The sequence below is a fragment of the Salvia splendens genome, chromosome 17, assembly GCF_004379255.2.
Source record: "Salvia splendens isolate huo1 chromosome 17, SspV2, whole genome shotgun sequence".
In the NCBI taxonomy this organism is placed as follows: Eukaryota; Viridiplantae; Streptophyta; class Magnoliopsida; order Lamiales; family Lamiaceae; genus Salvia; species Salvia splendens.
The window spans coordinates 3,829,584-3,846,859 of NC_056048.1; the positions used below are offsets into that span (position 1 = coordinate 3,829,584).

At 39.7% G+C, this 17,276-nt stretch overlaps 3 protein-coding genes across 3 annotated transcripts; 1 reads left to right on the forward strand and 2 right to left on the reverse strand.

Moving 5' to 3' along the window:
- Nucleotides 1-86: 86 nt before the first annotated feature.
- Nucleotides 87-2,232, reverse strand: LOC121774653 (ankyrin repeat domain-containing protein 13C-like). Its single transcript, XM_042171508.1, has 2 exons — nucleotides 698-2,232; nucleotides 87-499 (listed from the first exon to the last, which is right to left on the reverse strand). The coding sequence occupies exons 1-2, from the start codon at nucleotides 2,096-2,098 to the stop codon at nucleotides 197-199; spliced, it is 1,704 nt and encodes a 567-aa protein (XP_042027442.1). The 5' UTR covers nucleotides 2,099-2,232; the 3' UTR covers nucleotides 87-196.
- Nucleotides 2,233-6,997: 4,765 nt separating this feature from the next.
- On the reverse strand, nucleotides 6,998-9,831 carry LOC121774654 (lactoylglutathione lyase GLX1-like). The gene is made up of 9 exons (XM_042171509.1): nucleotides 9,682-9,831; nucleotides 9,220-9,342; nucleotides 9,010-9,134; nucleotides 8,514-8,578; nucleotides 8,188-8,400; nucleotides 7,805-7,852; nucleotides 7,610-7,717; nucleotides 7,369-7,521; nucleotides 6,998-7,232 (listed from the first exon to the last, which is right to left on the reverse strand). Exons 2-9 carry the CDS (start codon nucleotides 9,336-9,338, stop codon nucleotides 7,182-7,184), a joined length of 882 nt encoding a protein of 293 aa, XP_042027443.1. The 5' UTR covers nucleotides 9,339-9,342; nucleotides 9,682-9,831; the 3' UTR covers nucleotides 6,998-7,181.
- Nucleotides 9,832-14,220: 4,389 nt separating this feature from the next.
- Nucleotides 14,221-16,856, forward strand: LOC121775254 (5'-adenylylsulfate reductase 3, chloroplastic-like). The gene is made up of 4 exons (XM_042172302.1): nucleotides 14,221-14,436; nucleotides 14,515-14,673; nucleotides 14,738-14,882; nucleotides 15,529-16,856. Exons 1-4 carry the CDS (start codon nucleotides 14,379-14,381, stop codon nucleotides 16,553-16,555), a joined length of 1,389 nt encoding a protein of 462 aa, XP_042028236.1. The 5' UTR covers nucleotides 14,221-14,378; the 3' UTR covers nucleotides 16,556-16,856.
- Nucleotides 16,857-17,276: the final 420 nt, after the last annotated feature.

Here is a 17,276-nt window from a genome sequence, read left to right on the forward strand (position 1 = left end):
ATTGATTCTTCAAATAATTAGTGAGGAAGAGATGCTTTTCTTCCAAATGGGAGTATCAATGTTCCTTAATTGTTGCCGTTAGCACGTTTCTTGGATTCTCAAATCTTGTAAATCAACACAAAAATTGAAGTATAATACAAATAAAAATATTTCCTGTCATCTAATTACTACAATTAAAAGCCATAAATAAATTGATTCATTTAGTTTTCCTCCTCGACTTGGACATGCTCAATTTCCTACTCTTTTCGTCAAAACTACTCCGACTATATCCGCTGGGAATCGCAAAAGGATCTTGCGGGAGGCTGCCCCCGCCCATCTGGTGACGGGCGGAGCCACCCCTCAGCCACGACGACGACAACGAGAAGTAGCCGCTCCCGTTGTCGCTAGCAAACTGCCTCGGGCTCGAGAGCGGAGTGAAGAAATCATCAGCCGGCTGCAGCTCCACAAATTTGGTGAATGTTATCACCACTCTAACTGTAGGAACCACAGGAATCGCAACCTGATTGAATCACAAGATTAACATTTCGAAATAAAGGAAAATCGCATAAAGCGTGTTGTGGTATGGTTTTTTACTTATATGCATGAAAAGAATGAATTAAAGCAAAAGCATATCAAAATAAAATACTGCACTGAATCAGAAACCCGGGGGTGGGCCCCAAAGCGGAAAAAGTAGTGAATTGTCGGTTTTGACCCTCACCTTTACGGGAAATGTACCGGAGGGAAACGTCGTCGTCAGAATCTCCCGCATGCGTCTAACGGCCTTCACTTTATTCACTAGGATATCGAGTAACGGAAGTAACTCCTCCGTCTTTAATGGAAACTGCTCCGTTAGCCACACCGTCGGCCTGAGATTCTTCGCGTACTCCTTCTCCTTCGTCGCCGGCGCCGCCGCTAATCTCTCGTGCGGCGGCGGCTTCGATCTCCTCGAATCGATCGGAATTATATCCACGCTCTTCCTCGACACCGTCACGAATTCCCGATCCTCCCTCACGAAGCTGCTGTGCCGCCGCTGATTTTTGCTGCCGTCGCTGAATCTCGGATTCTCCGCAACGATGAAGCCTTCGTCCGACTCGTCGTCGATCTCCAGCGGCAGCACGCACGTCGGCGAGAACGGATCGTCTCGGCGCTCCGCTGCGTTCACTTTCCGTGAGCGGAAAGTGAACATCACATTGTGCATCTCGTAAACCCTAGCTTTCCATTCCCCGACGCTTTCCGTCTTCTCCTGCCGCCTCCAATTCGTACGGCCGATCAATTCCGCCTTCGTCACGTCCATCCCTGGCCGATAAACGCTCGTTTGATTGCAGAAATTGGAAACCTCAGCGTCGGATAACGGATTCCCCGCATTCTCAAACGCATCGTAGATTTTCCTCTCGTCGTGATTCAGGATCAGGAGAGATCCTTCTGGAATGTCAATTCCGTTACCGTTTCCACAATTGAAGTCGTTTAGAAAGAGAAAACTCTGATTCGTGCGCTGGATTTTGAGGCCGTCGTAGCCGGCGAGGGAAGTGTCGGCGCGTAGATTACCATCGCGCTTCCAGATTTTGTAAGTGTCAGAGGGAGCGATTTTGCCAACAAACGGCACAATCGAGCTCTCGAAATGAAACGAGATCTCCATGTAAAAGTCCCTCATCCGCCGCAGCGCCGCGACGAGGCGCGGCAGGCGCCGCCGCCACTTGCACCAGGCGGCGCGGTGGTGGTGCTGGACCAGCGGCGCGACGATCTCCGGGCAGCGCCGGAGGAGCGCCTCCTGGAGTGGATTCCATCCGGCGGCGTTCTGGAGGGAGATGTTGGCACCGGCGGCGGCGAGCGCGCGGGCGGCGACGGCGTCGTTGAGGCGGACGGCGATGTGGAGCGGGGTCTCGCGGAGGCGGTTTTCACGGCCGTCGAGGGCGGCGGAGATCCGGTCGGCTATTTGCTCGTGGGCGAGGGATTCGGATTCGGTTTTAATCAAGGTGGGATCGGGGAGTTTGGGGAGGGTGGAGAGGAGTTTGGTGAGGGTGAAGAGGTCGGCGGTGGCGACGGCATAGTGGATGGGGCTGTCGGAGAATTCGTGGGGGCGGATGACGGCGGCCGTCGATTTGGCGGAGGACTTGGACATTGGGGTTTTTTGATTGGCGTTATTGTGATTGTTTATTTTGTAAGTTTATATGCTTTTCCGCTTCTTTTTGTTTTTTTCAAATTTTTATTTGTGTATTTTATCCATGTAAGTTTTAATTTTGGATTCTTAAATAGTCATCTTGTTCTTGTCCTCTCCTATCTTTTCCGTTTTCTGTCGTTTGAATTATTTGTACTAATGGTAGCATATTTATTTGAAAAAATGAGTGAAATTATTCTTTTACATTACGATAGTTTTATAGGGTGGTATTTGTTTGTTAAATTGAAAGAATACGAAGTAGAATTAAAATTAAAAATAAATTAATTAATGTTTTTATTTGATAAATATGTCGTTGTCAATAAAACATTCTGAATAAAAAAAAGTACAGTACTCAGTTTAATAAATTTGATGGCGTAGAAATTAGGGGACAGGGAGCAAATTAGTCATTAGACAGGTGAGTAGGTCCAATCGGGCTCGACTTTTGGCGGTGTTGAATAAAAAAATAGTTGAGGACTTTTAGAGCATCTCAAATGGCCGACGTCCGATAGGACGTGCGCGACAGACGACCGGAACGTCCGCCATTATGGCAGGGGAGGTCGGACGGACGTCCGCCATTGTGGCGTGAGTCGGACGTCCGGGTCGGACGTCCGATTTTTAATTTTTTTTTAATTTTTTAAAACTCTATATATACGGCTCGTTGAATTTTATTTCATTCGATGGGCGGTAGTCAAGGGTCCTGCACGGCAGTGGTATATTCCCAACATCGGCGATGTCATGTACGCATGTATCATAATGCACAACATGATTGTCGAAAATGAAGGTGCGGAACTGACTCAGTGGACCAATGAAGATGATACGGGTGCAGGTCCAAGTCACAGCGTGGCCACCGCGAATGTGAATATGGGGGTACCTCATGGAGAGGTCGAGCGGATGCGTGCATTTGCCGACATGCGGCAAACAGATGCCCATGTTCGACTTCAGAACGATATTATCGAAGAGGTTTGGACGCGGAAGGGTTGACGTTGATGTTAGTATTTTTTTTTTTGTTTTATTACTATGTAATTTTTTTTTTCAAATCATGTATGTTTTTTTTAAATGAAATTGTTAATTTTTCCCGTTCGTATTCGTGTTGAAATTTTATTTCCGTAAACGTAAATTGTTTTATTTGTGAATTTGTGATTTTTTTTATTGCGGGAAGTCCTAGTGGGAAGGGCGATGGGAAGGGCGGATTGTGAAGGGGATGTCCTAGTGACGTGGCAGTGGGATGGGAAGTCCTAGTGACGTGGCGGGAGGTGTTTTCGGGATGTCCTAGTGGATGTCCGAGTGGGACATCCGCCCACTGGAGATGCTCTTACAATTAAGCTTTCTATTTTGTCCTTTTCTTGTTGTATAAATATTTTCATTATGAAATTTGTATGTTACGTGAAGTATAGTACATATATGAATAATATGTATGCCATATTTTATGGTTACGTGACATGTATTCTTTCATCAGCACCATACTATTTATACAAAATATTTTCTTATTATTTTATACTATATTACTATAAAATTTTGGAATTTATATAAATAATATAAAAAATTATATTCGGATTTTGTTTTTATACATTCCATTACTTATATTTAGAAAATAAGTATAAAAATTTCACTTACATCCAGATAATCGGTTGGATACCATTTAAATTTAATAATATACGTGCTTAGTGAAATTTTGAATCTTTAATTAATGGATACTAATACATAAGATAAGACCCCTTATATCCACTACACCACACATATTATTTTTTCAACATATTAACAACTTTAAATGTTCTTATTAGTGAAATCAGAAAAAAAAAATATTAGCCACATTTCATGATTCTTGCCTAACGAGTCCAATAAGTTACACCACATATTAATCACAATTATTGAAATCCGAATTCTAAAATCACAAGTCACAAAGAATGATTATCAAAATCTCAAAGAACAATCATTAACTAAAAACTCATTTAGTATACTGTATTTGACTGCTTAGTGTCATCATATCACATGCCAATCCTTATTCGCGAATATAGATCAATCAGTCATTTATTGTTCCCTTATCAATATAGCATATTCTTACTCACCTAAAATTTAATTGATTTTCTGCTAAATTACTCTTAATTAATTTGCCAAATTAAATTTCCTATAATTAATTTCTATGTTCCGTTACTCAACGTATAGGACAACTAAAGTTTAGTAATTAATTGAATCAGTAGACTCATTGTGTTTTTCTACAAGAAAAAGTGAAAAAAATGGACCCTTCAGCGATAGATATGAATCGTACTCAAAATTGGTCAGTTGAGATACTCAAGCATGCAACCTGTCTTCTGTAACATCATTATATTAAAGCAATCAAAATAATTTATGACAGTTTCCACCTAAAATACGGGTATCCATAGTAGGAGCGGCGCGCCGCCCGCCCCGGAGTCGCCGCAGCCGCGGCGATCCATAGTGGAGGAAACGCCCCGGCGTGGACGGATGGGAGGGGGCGGAAGGGCCATTGCCGAGTAGACGGCGAGGACGCAGCGGGTGGGGAGCGGCGCAGCGATGCACGCGGCGGTCTACTGTGCGGCGGGTGAGCCGCTGCGGTGGGCAAATTTTTTTTCATTTTTTTAATTTATTATAATTACCTATAAATACATCTCATTCTCCTCATTATTTTCACATCATTCCAACTATTTATTCATACTCTGTCTCTCTAAAATTTGTGGATTCCACTGCTATTAAAAAATGAATGATTTGTGGAATAACGCGTTGGATTCTCTAATTCAAGAGGTGCAGAGGGAAGCCGATGATGATGATTCTTCAATTTTAATTTATTTAATTAGCCTTTTTTTCTAATTATGTATAGTCCGATAAATTTAATATTCATTGAATTAAAATATAAAAAAATTAAATAAAGTGAAGTGTGGCCAAAAAAAGTGTTCATTGCAGTGAAAACTTTTTATATGCATGTGGATAAATCAGAAGTGGCTGAGGAAAAAAAAGTGGCTTAGTCCAGGGGAAAGTGTCCACACTATCGTGCTATATCTTAATTATGACATTAGATAGCCATTATTAAAATGACCAATTTAACTGAAAAGCTTTTCAATGTCGGAACATTGCAAAAATAAAATATTCAATTTTGATTTGAGAGTGAAAAGTCAACGTCTAAATGGTCCACGAAATGAGTGTAATTAATTTAAATGGAAGAGTGCAATTCCAAGATAGTGTATCTAACTCTATATGCAAATATTAGTATTTCTTTTGGAAATGTGATTTGAAAAATTAAATTTAAAAGTTAAAATGAAGTGAGAATAAAAAAGATAGATTGTATGAAATAGGAAAATAGAAAAGAAAAAGTAAAGTTTTTTTTTTTTTAAATGAAACGATTCAATTACTTTATGACAACTTGAAAAGGAATGCGACCCAAAACCTTGGGACAAAGTATGGAAGGCAAAATAGATTACTATATTTTTTCGTAATAAAAGTAAATAGGATAATAGAGGAAGATATCAAAAATTATAACATAATTGATTATTTTTATAAGTTTAGGATTAACCTGATTATTGCAATTTGTCCTTAAAGAAAAACACTTATGTGAATGCGCATGATGCGCTATGCCCTTGAATGTCAATAATGAAGATTAATCAGAATAATTAAGTTTTAAGTAAGTCGATTAAGTATTAATTAATTTGATTCATTGCAGTTATTTGCGCAGTGAGTGGAGAGCGCATGGGATAGTAGAGTAGCTCTAATTAAAATGTCCAGATATAATTATAAAGAAGTTTATGCTTTTCCTAGTTTTAATGGACTGTCTTGTTTTTGTTTGAATATATTCAAAGTATCAAACATTTCAAAACTTTTTTTGATCTGAGACTGCGTCTGAAAATTAAATCAGCTATACAATGAATGAGTATAATTACATTAATAATTGGAATGGAAGAATGCAAATGCAATGATAGTTTATCTATCCCTAAATATATAGAGGAGTTTACTAGTACAAAATACAATGAAATTATGAATCTTATAAATATAATTTAGGACTATTCATCCGAAAATTAATGATATATTTGTACACAAGAAGACTTTAATTAATTTTCCTCGTCAGAGTGACCATCTCCGCCATATAAAAAAGTAACTTAGAAACATTGTAATTAAGCGAAAGAGAAGAAACCAGCAAATTAAAAAAAAAAAAAAAAAAAAAGAGATTCAAGAACTATTGAAATAGTGCTGCTTGTGTTGAAGACCGAAGACATCAAGTTTATGATGCTCGAAAACAATCCTCTGAAAAAATTGTGTAATATTTTGCAACCTCAAAGAAAAAGATGACAAATTGCCTAAAGGAGGTGCAGAGGCTAATCCACATCCAAGCATAATGCTTGACGACTTGACGTGAATTATACTCTCCACCTCATTCGGCAATTCTTCAACTTTTTCTATGATGTCGCAAAATCAAGTGTTTTTTGGATTGGGAATTTTCGGACGGATATACTCCACTAATTTTTGGGGTTACTAATTGAGTCATAAATCAGAAATATAATTTCATAATTTTCAAATGAATATACTAGTTTTAGGGTATAGTAATTTATTCCTAGAATAGAATTCATAATTATCGAATGATTAAATTCATGAATAGAAAAAGATACTCCATTTGAAACAATCCATAACAGTATTCGATTCAACGTTTTGTATATATACTCAAAATATAAAAAAAAATATTTTTAATAGTACAATATTTTGGTAAAAATACAAGATGATTTTCTAAAAATTTGCATAAAATAAAAAAGATTTGAATTGACTACCTTCTAAATGTTCAGATTTTATCTGCAAATTTTACTGCAGATGCTGCCCCAGTTCAGTTTAGACATGTTTTTGAATTTCAATACCTAATGCAAAGCCTTAATAAAATCCGAGCTGCATATATCTGTCTGGCATATAGACCAGGAAATCATACAGAGGTTCGAGCCCATAGGGCGTACGCTGGGTACTCATACATACTAATACGGCCGATCCTGTACCAGGGGCGACTGACTACATTATTTAACCAGAGATAGAAATAGCAACATTCAGTGATATCGCCCTCCTACTTATTTGCCTCGAGTTCTTTCAGAAAATCTTCGTTGTCAACCAACACCTACATAGAATACAAAACATTCGCAACATCAGCTCAGCTTAACCATGTTCAAGAGAGGGCAAGATTATGGTGCATGTTGCTACTTTTTTATTTTATATCGTAAATCTTATGTGTTATATATAGCCAGTGAACTTACAGTTTTCCAGCCATCGGGATCCAGGAAAGAAGTGATCTTAGTGTTGATTCCAGGAATTGGTCCAGGTTGTCGGGTTATCTTTCCTCCAAGCTCCTGGATTACAACATTCACTACCTCGGCACTCTTGTATACATCATCAGTGCTAATTGCAATCTGAAGCACGGATTACATCAATAATGAGAAAAGGAAATTGATTACGCAAAGTGGAATGTGGATGAAACAATGAAGCATCAAAGCAGACCTGTGCATATGCATTCCCTTTGGTATATTCAGTTACACCATAGTTGTATGTCAATTCCAAAGCAATTGTCTCGTATTCATCAGCATATCCCATCATTGCTATGGTGTACTGAAAATTATTGAAGACAACACATCAAAACCACAACAATAATGCAAGAAGCTTATATAAATCTGGATTAAAATTGAACCCCAATACCTTCTGCTCTGGTCTGTCAGTTTTCTTCAAGAGTCTCATTCCTAATGCCTGCATGAATCACATCTCAATATCAGTGTTTATAGGTGTAGAAACACATACACAATTCCTTACATCGCGACTAAATTTACATTTAAAGGGTTGCACTTAAGAATCATGTCAAATAAAAGCAAAAGATGCGTGAGTTATTACTTGCTATGCATAATGCGAAGCAAAAAAGAAACAACTTGGTAGACCTGTAAACTAGAACACTTAAAAATCGGTAAACAATGTGAATATCAGAAATGGGCAAATTGGTCAGGCTTCAATATATCATATTCCAGAATAAAGATACAGATAGGTCAGTCTGTAACAAATCAGGAATCAAGAAAAGATAAAGAGTTCACCTTTTCATAGAATTTGATAGAACGGTCAAGATCACCCACACGAAGCATCACTTGACAGAGTGGTTCAGGAGTGGGACCACGTTGAATTAGTTCAAAAAGGTAGCCATCTGGGTCCTTGGCAAAAGCAATAACAGTTGATCCACCTTTAACAGGACCTGGCTCTCGAGTGATAGTTCCACCCTTGGCCTTTATGTCCTCAACCAATTTGTAAACCTTAACAATGGATATAAGAAACACGAGAAAACATTATGATCTGCATAACATAGCCAACAAAAAATATTCATGCTAACTGTTAGAGAAGAAGAGAGAAGAGGATAAGAACTTACATCTTGAGTTGCAATGGCAAAATGCCCAAAGCCTGTTCCAATGTCATACTTATCGACTCCATAGTCTGCTCGATGTATGAAGAATGTCAAGTAGCCAATATTGGTGGTAAACTTGCAGAGTATAAATTTTCTAAAATGTTTCACTCAATACATGGATTTGAAAGATGCAGAAATGCTGAATTATGTGTTCATAGATCATAGACCAGGCAAATTAAAAGGGAGAACTGAAAGAGACCAGGTGAAGAAATCACTAATGTTTATCAACACAACGTTCAGCAGTATGTCGCATCGCTCATCCTTATCCTAGATTGAGAGTGGTCTAAGATGGGGGGACACACAGTTAACTCATGCCAAGCCTTAAATGGCAAAACAATTGTGAAATTAAAAACCTAAGTTAGGGATTAACATCAATTTCAGCGATTTGAGGAGTACCAACACATATATAAACCATGAATAAGTAATGAGAGCAAATGTTGAAGCTAGTAGTGTAACATACTGTAAGTCAATTCAACCACAAACTGAGATTCTTCAGGTCCAAACCCAAGAAAAGCATTGGCATATTTCTCTTCCGGGATATCCCTTTTCCGCAACAGCTTCATCCCAAAACATTCGGTGTAGAACCTAGCATACGAACAAAAATAAGCAACTAGGAGAAACAATACAAGGAAGCTGCACACTAGTCCATCTAGTATGGAAAAATACATACTTAATGGTACGGTCGAGGTCTCCTACTCGATACACTGCGTGCAGGAATCGACGCTTGTCCTTCTTTGGCCATTCCAATAGCTCAGTGCTTGGTACAACAGATGTTGCTCCTTCCGCCATTGATCTACAGGTAAAAAGCAGACATCGTCATTAATTCACAAGATTGATGAATCTATCCAGCATTTTTCACCCAAAACCTAAATCGACAGGACAAATGAACCTTAATTAAGAAATGGATCGATTAAATAGCTGCATTAGTTCAGAGATATTTTAACAAATTGAACCAAACAATCTGAAATGTTGTGTTAATCTGTTGTTGACGAGCTCTTTTGCAACTGATCGAGTAATTTTTCGTTGATTAGTAAGTAACAGCACGGATTAGAGAAAATCAGTAGTTTTCACCGATTCAAAAATGAAAATTCGGACAGAGCAAAAAACGCAGAAAGTGGAGAGAGAAGCGAACCTGAGTGATGATCTGCGAAGAATCTGGAGAAGTGTCTAGATACAAGCTCGCTGATTCTACCAACTTCTCAATATATTGTGTGTAATCAGTAATCACGCTTTGGAGTGGGGTTTTCATCTGCTGTGATATTTCGCGGACTTTAAGAAGTCACTGGCAAATCTACGGCTCAAAAACGTCTGTCGCTTTTCTATTTGTCACTGCTTTGCCTCTCCATCAAAATCGTTTTGGCTCAACTCGAGATCCGATTTTTTTTAAATGAAACCTTTTAATTTATTCTACTCCATCCGTCCCATAATAAAAATCGGATTTTATCATTTCACTCCGTCCATTAATAGTAGTTATATTTCACTTTTACAAAAAAATTGGTAAGTAAATTCCACATTCCGTCAAATTATTCCACTCACATTGACATTTTATTATAAAACTAATATATATATAAGTGAAATTATATTTCACTAACTTATTCAACTTATTTTTCTTTACGTTTCTTAAAATATTGTCATGACTAAATAGAAATTCCATTACGGATTGAGGGAGTATTTGATTGCCATTTCGGGTACGTTTAAATCATTAAATACATTTTTTTTAAATTTCATGCTCAACCAAAACTATTCGAAACACAAGGCAAAAGGAGTAATACTTCATCTGTTCATTTTCATTAAACGAGTGCTTAAAAAAATGCTCGCTTATAAATTTAATTGTTTAATGAATGATAGAGGTTGTTGAATTGATGTTTGACTTAGAGGCATGATTTTGACTGTTAGGTGTTGGAAAATAAATACTCCATAAATATTTTATGTTGTTTTTCAACACATATGATATGCAAAAAATTAATAATAAAACTACACCTAGTTATTAATCTAAATATTTATAGATTTTCAATCTATCAAGAAGGAAAATAGCCACAAATATCATAAACTTTTTTCCACTATTTTTTCATAAATATATGTTGGAAAATAAATACGCCATAGATATTTTAATTTTTCAGCCAATTTTAACGGAAAGTAAATCCTTTTTGGACATCAGTTGGGATATTCTTCGCTGACTCCTAAATTCCTACCAAATTCAACTCTCTCTTAGAGCATGCACAGCGGTGGCGTCCGTCGCCACCGCTGTCCGCGCCGCTGGCACGGACGCCATCCGCCGCCGCTGCGCTCGCGCTGCTGGCACGGCGCTGCTCGATGTATCGAGCACGTCCGTGCCAGCGGACGCACACGTGGCGCGCTCTCATTCGTCAACGGCATAGCCGTTGTGTTTAAACATTTTTTATTTTAATTTTTTTAAAATCGATATTTAATTATAAATAATGTTAAAAAATAAAAAAAAAATATTTTCCAAATCCCAAAAATATGGCCGTTTTTTCCCGTTTTTTCTGAATTTTTTTTATTTTTTTTTTATTTTTTTTCCCAAAATCATCTATAAATACACACATTCATCACTCATTTATCACATCAATTCATCTCTCATTCATAATTCTTTAGGATTTTAATTATGCAATGTTTAATTTTATTTGTCATTTGTAATATTTATTGTGGTTTTTAAATGAATTTTAATATTATGGAAATGTTATTGTTTAATTGAATTTTAAATTAATTGTGCTCGTCCTTGCGGAAGAGCACAGTTGTGGGTGTTGTGCTCTTTCCAGAAAGCAGGCATGAATAGTACCGCCCGGGCTCACAACCGTGCCGCTGGCAAGAGCACGGTTGTGGATGCTCTTACTTTCACACTTCTATTGGTAGGATGAAAAAGTGTGTGGTGTAAAAAGAAAAAACGTTTTATTATGTATTTTAAAATTTTAAAATATTAAGTAAATTTTGTCTTCTAAACCAAATTCCAAGTGTGACATCCAAATGGAAAACTTATGCTACTTCGTCCGTTTCACAAAAATTGACCAATTGGGGATGACACATATTTTAATGCGGTATAGTAAGAGAGATTAGAGCATCCACAATGGCGCTTGTCCCAGCGGACGTCCGGCCGGTGTGCCGGAGTTCCGCGCGGGACGTCCGCCATTGCGCAGCGGTGATGCGGATGCGGACGTCCGCTGCGGACACCGGAGTTCTGCGGCGTTCCCGGGACGTCCGTCGCGACGTCCTTGCGGACGTCAGCCATTGCGTTGACCCCACGGACGTCCGCGCGGACGTCCCGATTAATTTATATTTTTTTTTCAAAAATTCTATAATTACGGCTGGTTAAACTTCATTTCATTCGCACCACTTGTATTAACAAGTATCTCTCTCTACGTTTATTTTATATATCCAGAATGGCTGGTAGTGGTAGTGGTATTGGCTTTGGTGCGGGTGGTAGTGGTGGGGGATATGATGACATAATGAGGCGAATTCATGCACGTGTGCGGGAGGCAGCGGAGAGGGAGATGCAGGCGGCCTTGGCGCCGGAGGTACCTCGACCCATCCATCGTCGATCTATAGTACCCCGGGACCACCTCGCTGCACACCGTCGGTTGTACGAGGATTACTTCGCTCCGGAGCCACGATTTGGGGAGAATATGTTATGGCGACGCTTTAGGATGCATCGTCCGCTCTTTCTGCGTATCGTGGGCGCTTTAGAGCGTCGATACAGGTATTTCAAGGTGCGGGAGGATGCGATTTGGGGAGAACATGTTCCGGCGACGTTTCAGAAATGCACAACCGCAATCAGGCAGCTGGCATACGGAGGCGCGGCTGACATGTTCGATGAGTACCTCCACATCGGCGAGACGACTGCCCGCAATTGGCTAAAGTATTTTTGTCAGGGCGTTAGGGAGATATTCGGGGATAGGTATCTTCGGAATCCTACCCCCGAAGATTGTCAGGCTCTGCTGGATATGCACGGGACTCAGCACGGGTTTCTGGGGATGCTAGGCAGCATAGATTGTATGCATTGGGAGTGGAAGAACTGCCCCGCTGCCTGGAAAAGGGGTGTACACTACGGGTTTCAAGGGCAAGAATCCCACCATAATCCTTGAAGCGGTAGCTGACTACCGGCTGTAGATTTAGCATGCCTATTTTGGAGTAGTCGGGTCGAACAACGACATCAACGTCCTCCAATCGTCGCTCTTTTTCAACGACCAGTGCATGGGCGTCGGTCCGGTCGTCAATTTCGTCACCAACGACAACCAGCACAACATGGGCTATTATTTGGATGATGGGATATACCCTATGTGGCCTATCTTTGTGGAGACGATCAGATGCCCAACAAAAGAAAAAAAGGTATATTTTGCTGGTCGTTAGGAGGCAGCGCGCAAGGATGTGAAGCGGGCATTTGGTGTGTTTCAGGCTCGATGGGCGGCAGTGAAGGGTCCATCACGGCTGTGGTATGCTGACAGCATCGCCGATATGATGTACGCATGTATTATCATGCATAACATGATTGTCGAAAATAAAGGTCCAGCACTGACGGATTGAGCCAATGATGATGCAGATGCTGCGGGTCCAAGCAACGGCGTGGCCACCGGCAATGTACGTATGGGGATACCCCATGACGAGGTCGAGCGAGTCCGTGCATTTACCGACATGCGCAAAAAACAAGCCCATATTCGACTCCAGAACGATATAATTGAAGAAGTATGGCAGCGGAGGGGTCGTCGTTGATGGAATTTGTATTTATTGAAGTATACTTTTTTAAGTTTTTTTTGTTGAAATGTACCTTTCTTTTTTTTATTTAATGAAATTTTAATTCCGTAATCGTGGCGAAATTTTAATTCCGTAAATTATTTAATTCCGTAAATTATTTAATTTGGTGAATTTGTGAATTTTTATTATTGTGGGAAGTCCGTCGGGATGTCCTTGGGGATATCCGCCACTGTGCAGTGGGAAGTCCTTATGACGTGACAGGAGGTGTTTTTGGAATGTCCGCGGGAATGTCAGCCGGGACATCCGCACCACTGTGGACGCTCTTAGAGAAGAGATATAGTAGTTTTAAATAATGTAATGAATGGTGGGGCACATAACTGATAAAGAAAAATATAAGGATAAAAAGTTATCATAAATGGATGTAGAGTATTTCCATGAGACAGACGAAAAATGAAATTCAGTCTATTCTATAGGACGGAGTGAGATAGGGAGTATGTCAAAAACCAAATAGGTCAAATCAAAGACATCTCAATTAAAATTGATCGAAAAATTAACTTCATGGTAAATTAACATATACTAGTAGTTCAAAATTTATGGTACTTATACCATTTTAATATTTTTGGAAAATATCAGATTTTGTAGAAATTTCATAATTTTTGTGGCTATTTTTCCTCTTTATCAAAAATAATTTTGGTTTGGTTTTAAGCAAGCACATTTTTGCCCCCTTCATATAACAGAAGTAATTTCCATCCATACAAAAATGAATAATGGGATAAAATATGTGGGCCCTAATCAATTTTTATATGCCCAGATTAGTATGCTATCTATCTCCTGTTATTAGAACTTGGCTTAAACCTTAAATAGCCTAAACAAAATATATTTCAAAATATTTCCCTAAACAAAATTAGGAAGATGGTAAAATATACCGATAAGATTCGACCCTAAAACACGTCCACATTCATTGAATCTGCATAAACCACCTCTTCTTAGCTCCTATTTAATCCAACACAGTAATTCATCGCACTCCAAATTAAGATCTTCGCACTTCTCCCGCAAACTCAGAATCCAAAATTAGCAAATTTATAATTTTACCTCCAATTTCAATCGCGTTAACCAGATACGACAATGGCATTTTCTGTCACATCTTCACTTGTTCATACTTCTTCCATTGACCAAGCTATAGGTGACGTTTTTAATTTTATTCAATTCCTCCCCAATTCACGTATTTTTAGTAGTAACACTTGGCGATCCTTCTCCACAGCCGCGCATTTCGGTGCATTTCAGCCGCTGGATCGGCTCAATTCCGCAGCAACGGCCGTGAATTTCTCCACGAGGCGCTGGTCCGTGACTCCCTTGAATGCCGAACTGAATCGGAATGACTCGATCGTCTCCGCTGCGGCAGCCGTATCTTCCACTCCTGGTGCGTGGATATGATTTCCTAAATGCTGTAGAGTTTTGATTTGACGAATTCGCATTTTGTATAGGTCTATTGAATGCAGCAGAGGTTGCCGGACATGTGGAGGGAGAGGACTATGGAGAATTGGCAAAGGAGCTCGACAATTGTTCGCCGCTCGAGATTATGGATAAAGCCCTTGAGAAATTTGGAAACGATATTGCGATTGCCTTTAGGTATACTGTTATTTAATTGAGCGGTTAATTTGATTGTAGTTTCGATAACTATTCAATTATCAACCGTGTTTTTTTACCTGAGGTTTGCAATTTTCATGGAAATGTTGAAGCCTGTTTGAGGATTCCAGATTTTACTTCAAATCTGTGGTTAGAACCTTGATAGGAGTACAAGTTTTTGGTGATAAATGCTAAATATTGCTATTGCCTTGTGGAAAATGGCAATGTGAATCTCAATAATCTGACTTCATAATCATGTAGATTTAGGAATTGTAGACTGGTAATATTTGTATTTTCTACACTAGAATAAAAAGCTCAGGCAAAATTGGAGTTCTGAAGCTTTGATTGCTTTCTAGACATCCTACGGTTTCTTCTTCGGATGGATGCATCACTCGTTTGCTCTCAAAATGTCACTAGAAAGCTAGGTTTCTGTTTATTGCGTTTATGATCTTGACGAGGGCTTGTTTGCCAACATACCCCGTTGCAGGTCTGAGCTCTGTTTGGTAAATAACATGTATCATAGTGAGGTTGAATGGTTGATTCATTAGCAAAGTTGAGGTGCTCATCAGTTGTTTGCAGTTTGCAATTTTCTTTATATTTTGGTGTTTGGGGTTTCTTCATATGAGATTAAATCAGATGAAATTTGCAGTGGTGCAGAAGATGTTGCTTTGCTCGAATATGCACGTTTAACTGGACGACCATTCAGGGTGTTCAGCCTGGATACTGGGAGGTTGAATCCTGAGACATACCGATTCTTTGATGAAGTTGAGAAGCACTACGGCATCCACATTGAGTACATGTTTCCTGATGCTGCTGAAGTTCAAGATTTGGTTAGGAACAAGGGTCTATTCTCGTTCTATGAAGACGGGCACCAAGAATGTTGCCGTGTGAGGAAGGTTAGGCCCCTGAGGAGGGCCCTGAAGGGGCTACGTGCATGGGTAACTGGCCAGCGCAAGGATCAGTCCCCAGGTACCCGGTCAGAAGTCCCTGTAGTCCAGGTGGATCCTGTTTTCGAGGGGCTTGATGGTGGGGATGGCAGCTTGGTGAAGTGGAACCCTGTGGCGAACTCCAAAGGTGATGACATATGGAGTTTCCTCCGCACCATGAACGTGCCTGTGAACTCCCTGCACGCCAAAGGCTACATCTCGATAGGATGTGAGCCATGCACGAGGGCAGTGCTGCCTGGCCAGCACGAGCGAGAAGGGCGGTGGTGGTGGGAGGATGCCAAGGCCAAAGAGTGCGGGCTGCACAAGGGCAACATCAAGGAAGAGAACGTGAACGGAAGCGCTGTGCACCCTAATGGAACCACGCCACACTCTGATCTCTTCTCTAGCAACAATGTGGTGAGCCTGAGCAGGCGTGGGATTGAGAATCTGCTGAAGCTGGAGAAGCGGAGTGAGGCTTGGGTGGTGGTGGTGTACGCGCCGTGGTGCAGATTCTGCCAGGCGATGGAGGAGTCGTACGTGGAGTTGGGCGAGAAGCTTGCGGGATCAGGAGTGAAGGTGGCTAAGTTTAGGGGCGATGGGGGAGAGAAAGCGTTCGCGCAGGAGCAGCTGCAGCTGGGGAGTTTCCCTACAGTGCTGTTGTTCCCGAAGCATGCTTCGCGTCCGGTGAAATATCCATCGGAGAAGAGGGATGTCGACTCTTTGCTGGCTTTTGTCAATGCCCTTGAGTAAAATTTGGTCTATGTTTTGCCAGAGAGGGCATGGATTTCGATGGTTCATTAGCTTCTCCACCAGTCTGCTCACTGGTAGAATACAGTAGTTAGTATTTTCAAGGCTCATTTTTGTATCTTGTGATTCAGGTAGCCAATGATAAAATCTCACTTCACACTGTGAAAGATTCATCTATACTTACTTAAAAGTGGCGGTTAGATGAAAGTACTTTTATACCCTTTTTGGAGGAAAGTGAGAGATGAGTGTAATTAATTTGTGATTTTTCTTTTACAGCAATTGTAAATCCTGCTTTAAAAATAAATAGAATAGATAAATTCCCTCAATGGAGAATGTTCACGTATGACAGTAAATTTTACTAAGGGTTGCAGCCTATTTATGTTAGCCTTCCATAGGCTTAATATAAAATACTACTATTCCATTACAATAATTTTTTTTTCATTCTTCCAATGCTATGACTGATTCACTCTTCAGTTTCCAATGATTTTAGTATGTGAAAAAGAAAATTTTGATATGTTAAATGCATATTCAAAACCTTTTAATTTTATGAATAAAAAAATGTGTATGAAATTCATTTTCTAAATGACAATCAGAAACTGTAAAATATTAATTACTTTAATGAAGTTATGAAATAATACTTTGTTATCCAAGATTTACTTCCCATTGCAATTTGTCCCTGAAAAAAATCTCAAAAAGTGTCAAGCCGTGTGAACCATAAATTCGA

Bases quoted from the DNA above. Each gene is read 5' to 3' on its own strand.
- LOC121774653 (XM_042171508.1), bottom strand. From the start codon at position 2,098: ATGTCCAAGTCCTCCGCCAAATCGACGGCCGCCGTCATCCGCCCCCAC. The intron at 500-697 runs GTGAGGGTCAAA...TGATTCAATCAG, and splicing joins CCGGTACATTTCCCGTAAAG to GTTGCGATTCCTGTGGTTCC.
- LOC121774654 (XM_042171509.1), bottom strand. From the start codon at position 9,338: ATGGCGGAAGGAGCAACATCTGTTGTACCAAGCACTGAGCTATTGGAA. The intron at 8,579-9,009 runs GTATGTTACACT...TACATCGAGCAG, and splicing joins TGTGGTTGAATTGACTTACA to ACTATGGAGTCGATAAGTAT. The intron at 7,233-7,368 runs GTAAGTTCACTG...TATTCTATGTAG, and splicing joins ATCCCGATGGCTGGAAAACT to GTGTTGGTTGACAACGAAGA.
- LOC121775254 (XM_042172302.1), top strand. From the start codon at position 14,379: ATGGCATTTTCTGTCACATCTTCACTTGTTCATACTTCTTCCATTGAC. The intron at 14,437-14,514 runs GTGACGTTTTTA...CCTTCTCCACAG, and splicing joins TTCCATTGACCAAGCTATAG to CCGCGCATTTCGGTGCATTT. The intron at 14,674-14,737 runs GTGCGTGGATAT...CATTTTGTATAG, and splicing joins AGCCGTATCTTCCACTCCTG to GTCTATTGAATGCAGCAGAG.